At 41.4% G+C, this 14,006-nt stretch overlaps 1 protein-coding gene across 4 annotated transcripts in view; it reads right to left on the bottom strand.

Annotated features, from left to right (window-relative positions):
* The window catches only part of ksr2 (kinase suppressor of ras 2), a 94,355-nt gene that overhangs the window by 62,047 nt on the left and 18,302 nt on the right, over window positions 1-14,006 (bottom strand). For 3 of the 4 annotated variants that reach the window (XM_031849586.1, XM_031849585.1, XM_031849584.1), the window contains exons 4-5: window positions 10,489-10,524; window positions 9,097-9,598 (exon numbers count right to left, since the gene is read on the bottom strand). In XM_031849586.1, the coding sequence (XP_031705446.1) occupies window positions 9,097-9,598; window positions 10,489-10,524 (538 nt within the window). The remainder of the gene's footprint in view (window positions 1-9,096; window positions 9,599-10,488; window positions 10,525-14,006) is intronic. The other variant, XM_031849587.1, reaches the window with a different exon arrangement.

A 14,006-nucleotide genomic window follows, 5' to 3' on the forward strand; every position in this document is an offset into this window, starting at 1 on the left:
GAGGCAGATCTGTATCTCGGCGGATCGTCTGGGGAGCAGCGGCATAAATTTGACGCCGGCTGAATTTCCAGAGAACGCTCATGAGTTTTTGTTTTTTTCTGAATGAAACGCAATAAACCTGTCGTCAGAATACAGATCGCGCCATGAAACAAAGCTCTGCGACAATAAGGAGTCATTTTACTCGACTGGGTTGAGTCATGGAGTTCCTGCATTTAACTGTGAGATGTTTCTTATTTTTTGTGCTCTGGAGCCGCTGTAGTAATGGAGCCGTGGACCCTTTTGGGGTTTTGTGAGGACAACCATAAGAAAAACAAACCAAAACACAGACTTTTAAATATAATTATCCTACAGATGCAGTAAATGCTTGTGTCTGATAGGTTGTCAGATGTCTGTCCAATCCCATATTGGACAGCTCAAGCGCAGCTACAGCCAACAGTTGAATCCCCGTTCTAGTGCACAGGTGTATCAAGCTGCAGGCGATGATACCAGATTAGCCTGTTTCCAGACCTCTGAACCATCGCCCACATCCCAGATTTGTTGAGCAACTGAAATCTGCCTTGTGTTGTGGTGCCCATTGACGGCAGTAGTTTCAGCTGGTTGGAGAAACAGTTGACCAATCAGTTAGGGTTAGGGGTTAGGGGTTAGGGTTAGGGGTTAGGGTTAGATGTCATCTTCCTAAACAGCTAGCTGCACACAAAAAAATGCTGCACAAAATGGCATCAAGGGTGAATAACAATACAGCCACTGTAACTTAATATCAATTAACAACAATTAACAACCAATTGACAAAGAGACTTAACTGGATAATGTAACAAGCCTATAGATTTATCTGATGACCACCAGTTCTGATTAATTTAACTTTGTTGAAGGAATCCTGTTTCGGTGTGGTGAACGGCTCTAAGTACGACAACACCCATGAGCCGTGGCTGCCATTGCTATGGAGAAGAATCAGGTCAGAGAAGTTAACGATGTCACCAACTACGATGAGTTTTGGTGCACACAGACTTGTACCCGAGGACTTTAAAAACAATTTTTTTTAATCTTTTGTTGTGATAATTCGCCTGGAAGAGTTTTCATGCACGTCCAAGCCAAAGAAGAGCTCCAACCAGGAGTCACCTGGAAGAAGTGAATGGAACTTTAACATCCTGAACCAAAGGCACCTGAGATACTGTACTTCCTCTCACGTCGCAACTCTAAAGCACTTTTAGGACTTCTTGTCCATGTTGGCTTAAAAGTTTAGCATCAAAGTTCATTCTTGACCTTGGAATCCCAACTAAAGCTCCACTTAATATCTTGTTCTATAGCTAGACCATATCACAGGGCTTCGTCAGTGGATGGAGTGGTAATTCATGTTTTTATTCCTGCTGAGGGCCATTGTCATTTGTTCTCCAAACCATTTTAATAAGGTCGAGAGTTTTTTGTCAGGACCAATAAATAACCACAATAAGTCACTCTGAGATATCCTGATCTAGAAAACAATGGGCTTGCTTCACCTTGTGGTGTTGTTTGCCTTCTTCTAAATGTTATATCTCATTAATACGTAGTGCTTACTTGCTTCATTTTCATCTCTTACCAAACCAATTATTCTTTATTTTAAATGCATGAATTTGAGTTTGACTTCTAAATGAAAAAGAACAGCTTTTGTGTAGTTCTGGTTCCATCATAATTGAAAATATAGATATATTTTACTGTTGCTGATGTAAACTAACCTTTAACAGCATCAGATAAGAAAACGTAAATGTCGATATTTAAAATCTATTTGAAAGTAAGGTCCTGTGCAAGGGTTCACCATTTGTTTTTACATTTAGATCACAGATTTTCTCTTTAAGTATGTAACACCTCATAGCTTCCATTCTCTCTCAGTGATATTCAACCCTTGATCTCAGTCAACACTGCCACAACCCTTTCTTCGCACCACTGAGAAAACTAGACCCCTCAAAAGAAAAAGTATTTTCTGTGGGAATTGGTAGATGTTATGGATGACGGTGAAATAACACATTGACAGGTTCTCAAAAGAGATACATAATGAGAGGGGAGAGGACAGAAAGAAAAGGAAACAGAGAGAGAAAGGGGGAAGGAAAAGGGGAGAGAAATATATGATTTTGTACACCAGCTCAGTGAAAGCAAACAGCTAAATTAGTCATGGAATGGATGCAAATTTGCATCCCCTGAGGTTTGCATGGTAGAATTACCCTGAGAGAAGCAGAGTGTGAATCACGCCAACCCCCGGCGCCATGTGAGTTATTAGCAAACATCCAATTCAATAGGAAAGTGCTTAACATTCAAAAAGCTGTGAAAGTCTCATAAGGTGGCATTAACTATATGATATTACCGCTTCCACTGACGGGGCGGGGCGGGGAGGGGGGGGGTAAGGCAAGGCATGAGGGCGTCGAAAAACAAACACGCCCACCTTCCAAATACGATCTTGGTGTGACGTGCCGAGTGGGACTTTGACAGAATGAAAACTCACTTGGCCTTTTCCACGCACACATGTTACTCATTAACATAGACAACGAGGTTCATTAATTGACACTCCATCCCAAAGAGCCTCTCCGCTTTGAAAAGGGCACAGAGAGAGACAGAAGGATGGGATGGAAAGGCTGCATAATAAGCTAAATAAAATTATTGTTGCACTCCTGGCTTAAAATTAAAGTTTAAGTGGTGCTGGGTATCCAGCGCACTTGTGTTTCCTAAGTTAAACTATCAACATGTTACAATAGCTATCACAGGTCTCAAAGAAACATTCCACCCGCACACACGTCGTTAGATATTGTTTAACGCGTTTCAGGTAATAATAGGCGTGTTTTTTGTACCAAACCGTTCTAGGGATTCCCTGAGAGGAATTGCCCACTGGGGAGCTCCTACGAGAACTAGATACCTTCAAGGTTTTTGTTTTTGATTTGCATTTACACGGCCAATAGGAACGCTGAAGTAACGTACGCCTGCAGGCGCCACTCGCACACAACTCCAGCTGGGAGATCGGCGAGTGGCTAGTTCTCTATGTTTTGGAGACGCATTGATTGCAATTTTCTTGTCCGTTTCAGATTTTTTACAAGTCTGACCTGCCGATTCCGATTATAATCAACATTTTTCTACAGGGTCCCAAAACCCAGAATTTTCTTATTTTTTAACCTATTATTATTTTTATTTCATTCTAAATGATTTAGTTTTATCTAAAGTGTGTTTATTTTCATTTTCCCCCACTGTTTTTATGTGCAAATCATTTTGGGCTACATTTCTTTGTCTAATCTTTACTACTTTCTATATGTCGTGGAAACGTAAACAGGAATGCACAAAAGGTACTTACAGAGATTAAAGTATGATTTGTAAGATCATAAAACGGCACAATTGGCTTGATTGATTTGCTGATTGTGTGAGTCTGTACATTGTGTATGCGATTAAGTGTTTGCAGGTGCTAAGTGGGATGGGTAGAAATGCATTGATTGCAGAAATTGATTCTCCCATTTCAAAGTCCAATTAGCAAACGTGGGGAAACGATGGCGTCATTAAGGCATTCTCACCCAACTGAGAAGACTTTAATCAAAATGTATTAACAGAGAAAATGTTCTGTCTCTTTAAGAAACATGAACAGAGCAAGCAGGAAATATCCAGTGAGCTAAACTTTAGTGTATTTCCTAGGATTTCAAAATAGATTTCATACGGGAGGTAATCAATCATGTCACGTTGGGTTGACATTGATTTGATGACATTTTCACGGTGCGCCGGCAGACAGTCATCACACCAAAACTAACAGCAATATTGGCACTGTATTGATCCCATACATGTGTGCTCTTTAATACCATCTGTGGCAAATACCATCTGTGGCAGATCCCATCTGGGAAAACACGTTTCCAAGATGGATGTGTTGAGAGAAAGTACCTGTTTTCTTTGGACCGATGACCAGGACATTGTGATTTTGTGTTTAGGGATGTAAATCAGAAACCGTCGACAGACAATAAGAATTTTGAACGATTAATATGCCCCGGCTTACAAGACTCTGGCGGCCTCACAGCTAAACTAAATGATGTGATGGACACTTACTGGGAAAGTGGCTGCATGTGTCCAAAACGATGAATGCAAAGTCGTGGCTTCTAACTCTCCCAGACGGGTAAACTGGGGACTCTGTTTTGGATATACAATGCAGCTGGTGATACATTTAATTTTCAATTCAATTTGTTTAGCCCAACATCACAAATATGATGTATTTAAGCCGTTTGTGCATCGGGTTATCGTTGCAGCTTGTTAGGCACTTCAACCACAGCACCCCTGCATGAAGGGCACCTATCTTGTCAGTTAACAGTTAATGATCGATTAATGAGGGTATTGACTATCGGTCCCAAAAAAATGAATTAGCATCTCTAGCTTGGCGACTAACTCCAAATAAATGATCCTTTTTGTCAAGATTAGTTAGTTTAAAGCTCATGGGTTGTATTTGAAATCATGTAGATCCAAAAGTAAATCTTTTTGTATCCTTTGGAGGAAATTGAAATAAAAAATGTCCATTTCTATTGTGGAATTGTTGGGTAAGAATCTATTATTGAAAAAAAAATACTTTATTTCTTTATGTACAAAATAGAACTTCATGAAATTTGACTTCTGCTCCATGCTTAGGATGTGTCAAATTCATGGATGTATGACCCTTTGCGTTTAGACACCAATCTACTGGTCAAACGTCTACCCACTGAGCTACAACTGCCCTCTTATTGTGACTTCATCAGAATTTGAGAAATCATTGACATTGTTAACACGTTTTTGCTGTGATCGATGTTCATTTCATTATGTTGGCCTTTTCAAGCATGAGGAACATCTGGCTATCAAACGTCAACATCTTCAATCTTGTATCTATGAGGTTAGCTCACATTTTAGACACAGACTCAAATGAACCAAACAAATAGTTAGGTTCTTATAAAGGGCTTCTGTCATGAGACTCGAAAACGTTAAGAATCTATGGTTTTCATTTTGGTTTAATTTGCAAAATTACAAAACACAAATTACAAAAAAATTACAAAACACAAAGTAAATCAGTATTTAAATGTGATTTTTTAAATTTGGCCTATCAAGAGCCTGAGTCATTACCACAGGAACAAGAAGAATCTGCTCAGTATCTATCTCCGAGTTGAGTTGCTGTCAATTAAAGCAAATATTAAGCAAACTATTAAGCAAATCAGGATATTTTTTACAAAGTCGAAGGGAAATGGAAACATTTGATAACAAATTTGGCTTGAGATGGTTTTTGCATTTATCAGATAATAGTTGATGCGCTATGTGGATTATGGAAACACCTTTGCCGCGAACATTTAACTTCCACTGATCCGCTGTTCCCGCTATTGCTGCCTTCCTCTGATAGAAGCATGAAAAATGCTGGTCTTTGCCTCCGGACACCATGGAATATGGCCGATACTAGCTAACGTGACAATTAAAACCCAATGCAAACAAATTCCTGACGGCCTCCCTCCATTTTTCTCATGTAGATTGTTCGATGGCCAAGTCGACTTGTTTTGTTTTCAGTTTTTAACCTCTACTTCTTCTACTCTGTTTACTGGCGGATTACAGCCATGAGCAGCCTATAGCGCTAACTAACACCGAGTTCATTCACTCCAAACCAGTCGAGTCTTTTTTTTTGCAAAATTTCAAAAGTTTGCTTGAGAATTGAATGGAAAGTTGGCTATAGACAAAGAGATGAGAAACTGTGATGGGCATACAGTATATAATCAAACATGTATCCCTCTTCTTAAATTCTTCTTCCTGGGTAAAGTTTAAAGCTCCATTAAGCAACATCTTTGAAGGAAAATGTGGAGCAAGTGCTGCTAATCCTCCCGAGAATCAACGTCTCACTCTACAGCTCTGCGCTGCCTTAGAAAACGAGGGTCAACCGAGAATTACCATATCGAGTCTACTGTAGTGAGCCAAACAGACCCAAATATCTTCGTCAGTAGACGGAGCACCAAACCGGGGCTGAAACACAACTGAATATATTTGGACTTGCACTTGACAGGCGATGAGAAAGAAGATTAACAATTCCCGGACACAGGTGAAAGTTTGCTTTCTTATGCATTACAACTTGCAGAATTGGCGGTGGTTTCATCTCAGGGTGAGTTTTTCTTGGAATTATAGATATTACTAAGCACATTTGGTAAGGAGGCAATTTGCTCATTACACCTACGGGCGATAGAAACCAGCCTGCAGTTTTCTGCAGGCTGAAAGGGAAACACATTATCTCACAGAAAAGCCCATTAAACCAAGAAGAACAAAGCCATGAGGGAGAAGAAATAAGGTCTGCACAGGCATATCGGAGTGTTTGCTGAGTTTTTACAATAGAAGCGTCTGGAAACAATTTTCAAATCATGATTGCTGAGACAATCAGGTACAGTATCTGAAAAACATCTTGTGCAGCTGAAGACGAATAAACATTAATATGAAGTTTATTACTCATTGGAAAGGCCGGATGCCCTGAAAGCACTTGAAGGCAACTTTAGTGACAAAGCAGAACGTAGCCAACCTTACAAAATATGTTTTCTAGAGTTACTAGTGTAATTTCTCCAGTTTTCAGATTGTTGTGACTATAGCATACCAAAAGGAGAAAATGCTCCAGCAAAGCAGAGTACAATTAACTAACGTTCATATGTCCATGTATAACGTGTGGAACAGCAATTAAGTCATCTTTTATAAGTTGATATTTAGGTTTTTTTTAAATGTAATGTAATTAGTTGAATGTTTCCAAAGCAAAAGGACAATGGGCAATTATTACATTTCATAAAATAAAATGTCACTCATCTGTCAGTGCCAAAACCAAACCTCAGTTTCTCTTCAACATAGTTACTGGGCACTCTTGCACATTCAGCGACATAGTCTTTGTGCTGTATTATGCAGCTCATTAAGACAAAGGGAGAGAAATGTCTCTTGGGGTCAGAGGGTAATCCCTGGTTAATTAAGCAAGAGGAAATGAAGACCTAAGGAGCACTGAGAGCTGATTAAAACCGTGAGGTTGGTAATAGGGGGAAATACAGGTAGTATGGAAGGGATCAGGAATCACAGAAAAGCAGCATTAAACTAGCCTTTTCTATAATATTTTAGATATTTTATTCAGGGTTTGGTTTGCTGTGGTGAAATTTTTGCATTTTGTTTTTCATCTGTGGAAGTAGAGCTGGGCGATAAATCGTTTTTACCTATTATCTCAATCTCAATGCATGATTTAAGAAAATATAGTATGTTACGAACTTTCAGTCTTCTAACTCCAGGTATGTACTCTTGCATCAACGAAAAAGCAGACACCAACTTTACAACGAAGCCAATTCCCTCGCGCATGCAGATAAGAAGCAAACAAGGATGAGAGCCTCACGCCAGAACTGAACCACCAACTTGATGCTTGCCAGCACCATCCTCCAACCAATTATGATGTATTACGAGAGGTACTTGGCTATCAGAGAAGCCAGCAGATCTGCCCCGTCTCAATGAGTTGCAACATTTCCAGGCACACACAGGCCATTGATTACAGGGGCTCAACTTACAGCCTGCAGTCTATCAGCGCTCAGGGACCGGTAATCAATTCTCTAATGCCGTTTGAGCCTATTCACCGCAGCTATGATCCACCCCTCACTGTGCAGATACAGATGCACACGCCGGCGTGCATGGACATGTGTGGATGTAACCAAGCACACACCAACTATAACCCAGATGGCCATCGTGAAAGCAGGGGACGACTCCCAAATATTAACTTACCAAGTGTAGCAGTGATAGGGCACTGTCATCTAATGGCATTATCAAAATGAGTGCAGCTCTCCTGAGGCGGACTCTGGTTCCTGATTACCTCGCAGTGGTGGACCCTGTTTGTGGCCAAATCTGATCAGCATAGCACCAGACACAGGCATGCCCGGTCAGGAACTCAGCCCGGGGGCCCTTATCTCAACCGACAGGCCGTTGGTTCTTTATGGGCAATGATGTCCTCCCATGCAGGAATTAATCTGATTGGGCTCTGGTGGAAGATTATGCTCGAGAACTACTGAAAGGGAAGGTGGGGCCCTAACTGTGCTACATGGATCAGATGGAATTACATCGTGAGAACTTGTACAGATGAGCGAGAGAGAGAGGACTGAATCTCTCAATGTTCGCTTCAGGCAGGCCATCTGCCGAAATTGACTGACCGACAGCAACTCTGAATATTGTCTCCATGAAACTTTATAAACAAGATCATTTCAACAAACAAATGCGTGCAATAAAAACCAAGCTGCCTCAGTCCTAAATTACAAGAATATTTGGCATAATTTTGTTGATGCTTCCGCATCATTTTCCTTCCAAGCACAAACACATTTTCTAAACTTTTAGTACTTTTACTTTTGACACACTGGCTAATAATATTTACATACTTTAGTGGCATCCGCATACTTCCTCCCTTGATTATTATTGTCTCTAACGCTAGGTATGCTGTTAAAAATCAATTCATTTTCAAATAGCAAGACGTGAAATATGATTTAATATCTTTACAAATGTGTAAAGAACGCACATTTCTATTTGGGGATTATGCAAAGAAAAACTGCTGGAAAAGTGAGATTGAAAGGAAAAAGGCAGCATTTTTGTGTTACTATTAGTCATTGGACTCATCAGGTTTTGTCTCAGTACATGTGAGAGTCCATCACCACCTTAACCAGTCGGCCACCTGCTCTTTGGCGTCTGGTTTTTAAGGTGACCACCCAGCGTGTTATCGTAAAAACCAAACAACTACTCAACTTTTGCTGCGGTGCAATGTAGGACTGTTCACTGGGGACTTGAAATGGTAGAGCGCTCGCTTAACGTGCGATCACTGCCCTCGCTCTCCACAAGACTTTATAAGATCAGACTGATCTATAACACAAAGCTGATAAATGATGTCAATGAAACCGTTATTTGTAATCCTTTAGGAGACCATAGAAGTGTGGAGTTTCAGTAGCGACGGACGTACAGGCTTGACTGTTTTTTTTCACCATATATATGTATATTATTTTGTGTTTTTCATCTTATAAGCATATAATAACATCGGAATACAACATATGTTTTTGTCTACTTCTCCTTCCTGCATTAATAAACCTGTTTGTCATTAAAAATCCAGAGGTTATCACTTACTTTGGTGTCTGTGCGTCATCCAAGCGGTTCCCCAGCTGGAACTCGTGGGATTTGCTGCGGTGCAGTGCGGTGAAGCCCGGCAGCAGATGGATGAGCTTGCGGCTCGGCGGAGGAGGCGTGCCCGGGGCCTTCACTTTGTTCCTTCGCCTCATTGGGGGAGTGCCAGGTGGGGTCATGGTGTTGACCACCAAGGGAGTCCGAGGAGGTGTGTGGCCAAAATGTCTCTGGCGGGGCGACGGGGGCAGGGAGCGATGACCAAAGTCCAAGGGAGGGAAGAGCCCTGTGGCTGGGCTGTCGACGGTCAGTCGATCGGCATACAAAGGGGGAGCCAGGGCCTGGGGGCTGTGGCACATGTGCTGGTTGTACTTGGACTGGACTTTGGGGCTCTGGGAGAGCTGGTACCGGATCCACTGACTGACCTCTGGCTGGCACACCGGAGTGTTTTCTTTGCCTGATTCAGAGGTGGGCCACTGGATGGACCAGTCCTGCTTCGCCTGGCTCCCTGTTGGAAGAGCACAGAGATAGAGAATGATTGAACGGCAACAGAACACCTGGTTGTGATAAACTGTTTAAAATACATGTTCACACCAATTACAAATAAATATAAACAAAGTCCTTGCTTATCTGTAATTTAGTTTGCATATAGTTTTGGTTGAAACTGCCCGGGCTTTGAGATACATCTCTGTAAGCCTTCTACCTTTAAAACTATGAAATGGAGGTAAATGGATTTTTGTTCATGCTGATCACAGCTTTTCCATTAACCTCATAACTTTCATTGGAACTACTTTATACTGAAGAATTAGTCCCTATGAAAACTATTGAAACCTCGTTCTTATGAAGTAAAAATGTTGCTGTTGAATTAGTATCACCAGTGTAGATATCTCATTGGATAACGTCTCAAAGTCTGAATACCACTTTGGTGAGTGAGAAAATATGTTATTATTTCATAATTTGGGGGAACACCTGTGTAATATGGTGTCTCGTGTTAAACTAAAGTGGTTCTTGTCATGCACTTGATACTAAAACATCCATTAGCTCTACTTCTTGATTGCAGCAGTAAGAGCAGCGGCGGGTAGTCACGACCAGCAAATATGCTCAATTTAGGTAATGAAGATTAACGCCGCTGTTATCTGATGGGAACACGTAGCGCAGTGGTGTTCAAATATGTTGATGTGGAGCAGATTAAGCATGAATGGATGGAGCAAAGAGAACGAGAAAAATGGAGGACTGCACCAAAACAGAACAGGTCAAAGCTGCATGAGTCATAACACAAGCCGACTTCTACCCAAACTAAACTTTCTGTTGAATGAGACAGAAGAGAGCAGCAGATGCAAATAATTGAAGGTGGGCAGCCAAAATGAGTGTTTTTGAACTCAGATGACAATACTTTACCTCCATTACTGTGCAATTTATCCTCCTCAAGTTGTTCTTCACAAAGAGACAAAAAAAAAATAAGAATGTGTTTATTGATCTGGCAGACACACAGCTGAAAAAGTCTGCAGCATCCTACTTGTCTTTCCATCTGCAGTTATGTATGTATAGCCACGAGGCTGTTCAGCAAAACAAAACATAATGTTGGTAGAATTGATCCGTGGGTACATCTCGGCAGATGCAGCATCTCATACATGACTCTGGGCAACATTTACCTCACCATCTTCAAAAACTGCTATTGACCGCCAAGTCACATTTTCAATGCAAATTTCTGTCAACAACACTTCACTTTTTTTTTTGTTTTGTTTTGCGTCATTATCTTAATGTCTCTGAGGAACTATGAGCATCAAAAACACAAACTTCAAACACAATATCAACACCAGCAACATCAAATGAAGCACGGGAAATATCTCCCATAAAAGGTCCCGGTGGAGTTGATCAACTGGGGGAAAAAGCCAGCGGCCTTTCCTATTCTGTAATGTTATGAAGAAGAGGCCGCGAGGAACGACGAGCTGCGAGGAAGAGACGGCTGCAAAGACACAAGGGACATAAAATGCAGGGACTTTCAAGGGTCTCGTTTTTTTATTTTAAATACACTTTAAAAATTCTTATTTAAACCTCCCCAAAAAAAGATTATGCAAGTTTTCATTCACCAAAGGTTATGTTTAGCGTTATGTTTAGCGCTACTGAATTATTTTGTATTAACATTGGTGTAGTCAATGTCCTGCGGCTGGCAGGGTGTAATAATTGTTAATACTGCAGCAAATGAATGTAGTTCTTTGACTGATTCTCAGAGGACCTTAAAAGAAAAGGTTATGTCCCGTGTTGTCTTCTTGAATAGAATAGCAAAGTGGGAGGACTTTGGACATCCGTTGTTCTGAGGTAAAAGTGCCTGGCACACACTGACAGGAGTCACTTTCATTCACTGTAAATTAAATGTAAAGTTGGGTCAAACTGAACAAGGAATAATTTAACAACAACCGCAATGATGGCAGAGAACTCCAGTCAGCTGGATTTAGGTATTCGTATTTAGGTCTTCGCGGTGAAATGAGGAGGCATCGTGGAGATAACTCCTCATTTCACCTTCACAAATCAGCCGTTACTCGTCCATTGCGAGCTTTCAAAGCGAGCTACAGAAATAGACACAGGGCGTCCAACAAACCAATGTCGGTTTCTTTAGAACAAATATTTGTAACCGTCAGTTTAGGCCAAAAATCAGCGGCAACTCCTAATTTGTGGCTCTGTAGTTTTACATACGACACCTCCACCAAACAGGAGCAAACACCTGTGAAGGGATTTGGAAAAAAGTAACCCAAACAGAACACTATATAACCAATGTTTAAAAATAAGACTATGATATTTCTGCTCTCTGGCTGAAGTATATTTTTCTAGTCAGTGAACATTGTGTTGTCTCTCCGGATGTCATGGAAACCTGCAGGTTTTCAACACATAGACATCGATCCTCTATAATGTGAAATACAAAACTTGAGAGGTTACGTTTGAAGAAAAGTAGCCACATTACTATATTTTACATTGACTGATGCTCCAGAAACACATATCACATTTACAAGGATTAGTCTCTGGAATGTATGCTCCTTGTTGACAACTGTAATTCAAGCCTATGGATATTAGTCAGCAGGGTCTCTCGAGTGAAGCCGTCGCTGCCGCTCTGCTCTCGGTGTGGCTGCCTGAGGACCGAGCTCACACTTGAGCCTGAACCCGCATTAAGAGGCCGCCATCTCAACCCTGAAAACCCCTTCAGGGAGACATCGAGATGCAGGAGGGACGAGAGGGCCCACAACATCGTCCACGTATGTAAAGAAAGAACGAGAGGGATGCTCAATCAAGCCTCCTTTATTAGCAGGAGTAAAACCACAACAAGCTACTCAGAAATGTAAAAGTTCGGCTTGACCCCGCGTGAACGACGGCCATTGAAGGGTTCAAACCACCAAGATTCCAAAATACAGATGAGAGGCAAGAGAAAAGCTGGTTGCTTTTAGTCCAGTCTAGAGCGTCTTAACAGCCGTCACACGAGTTGCCAATTTGTACTGTCCAATTTCAGAATTAGCAAGATAGTTTATGAAAAACGTCGACCAATAACCTCCGATTTAAATGATGAAGCTTCCCTTTGGTAATTATCTTCCTGCATGCCACGCTTTCAAAATGCCTTTTGACGGCTCGTATCAAGCTGAAACCCAAGTTAAATTTCTCTGCGAGGGAAGTAATGAACTTTAATCACACTCGTGAAACTGTTGCTTCAAGTAATGAATCAATTCATCAACTGCACTAGTATCTTAGCAACCGCTCCAGTGAAATAGTAACAAGACTTGACTTGTGAATCTTCTTGTTTCACGTGATCTCAAGTTCTCTTTAAGTTAATTTGTGGGGCTTGTGCTTGTTAAAAAGCAAGTTTTAGAAGTTATTTTCCATGCAGGGCTTCGATAGAACTCTTTAATACATTTAGGTTTATCTATTGCTGCTGAATTCACATTACATCATTAATTTTCTTTTACTTTATTGCTACTTTTCTCTAATATTGAACTAATATTATAACTAATTCCAATTCATACTTTACAACAAATGCTGACGCTTTGAGCGAGCAACCAAATGTCACCACCTGACGCTACCGTCTGTGCCGCCGTGTGCCGACGTAATACTGTCGAGCTGCGGCGGCACAGGTGTGTAAATGTGACCGACTGCAAACCCTGCAAACCCTGCATCTCCGCATCAACTGTCGAAACCAAACAATGCACCTGACGCGTTAAGCTTCTCCTCTGCGGTGATTAATGCAAATGGCACAAAAGCGACATCATTAATGACACAATCTTTAAACGCGCGGTGAGGCTCTGAGAAAGGCAGATATCAGCCTCATAATTGGACTAATTACCTCTAGAGGTGTTGCTTCTTTGGGCTAAATGGCAGTGAAATGCCACTAGGACACTAGCTGGTTTATCTTACTGACAGAGTAAACAGGATTCTTTTGCGTTCAATAGTTGCAGCGTCCCTTTTTAATCTCGACTCTTTTAAGTTGAGGGTTTACGGATGTTCTTGCAGTGTAATCAGTGGGACTCTACGTTAGAATCTGCCAATTAGTAAATGGCCAAGAAGGACCACCCAGGGGTGTTCAGGAAGATGGGTGTTGGGGGTTCGGTCAATGCTTCTCCTGGTCGTTTTCCTTCCCTGGTGCATCTGCTCTTTTCTTCTCGACATGACAACGTTTCTTCTTCACCTCCTGTCGACACTGCCTCTTTTTCTCAACCTAATTTTCTCTCATGTTATTCCGCGTCCTTCCTCCCCCACATGCCTCCTTCACTTCCCTTCCCTCTCCCCCGATCTGCTCTCTCTCATATTCTGTGCCTCCCTCTCATCTGCCTTTCTTCGTCCCCTATTCCTGATGATGGCATTTGAAGCCAATTAGGTGTTTGTACGCATGTAAAGCTGTCAGAAGGGCACAGGGACATTCCTTTTTGCTATCAAAG

Source organism: Anarrhichthys ocellatus, unplaced genomic scaffold, assembly GCF_004355925.1.
Source record: "Anarrhichthys ocellatus isolate YVR2014 unplaced genomic scaffold, GSC_Weel_1.0 scaffold9, whole genome shotgun sequence".
Classification (NCBI taxonomy): domain Eukaryota; kingdom Metazoa; phylum Chordata; class Actinopteri; order Perciformes; family Anarhichadidae; genus Anarrhichthys; species Anarrhichthys ocellatus.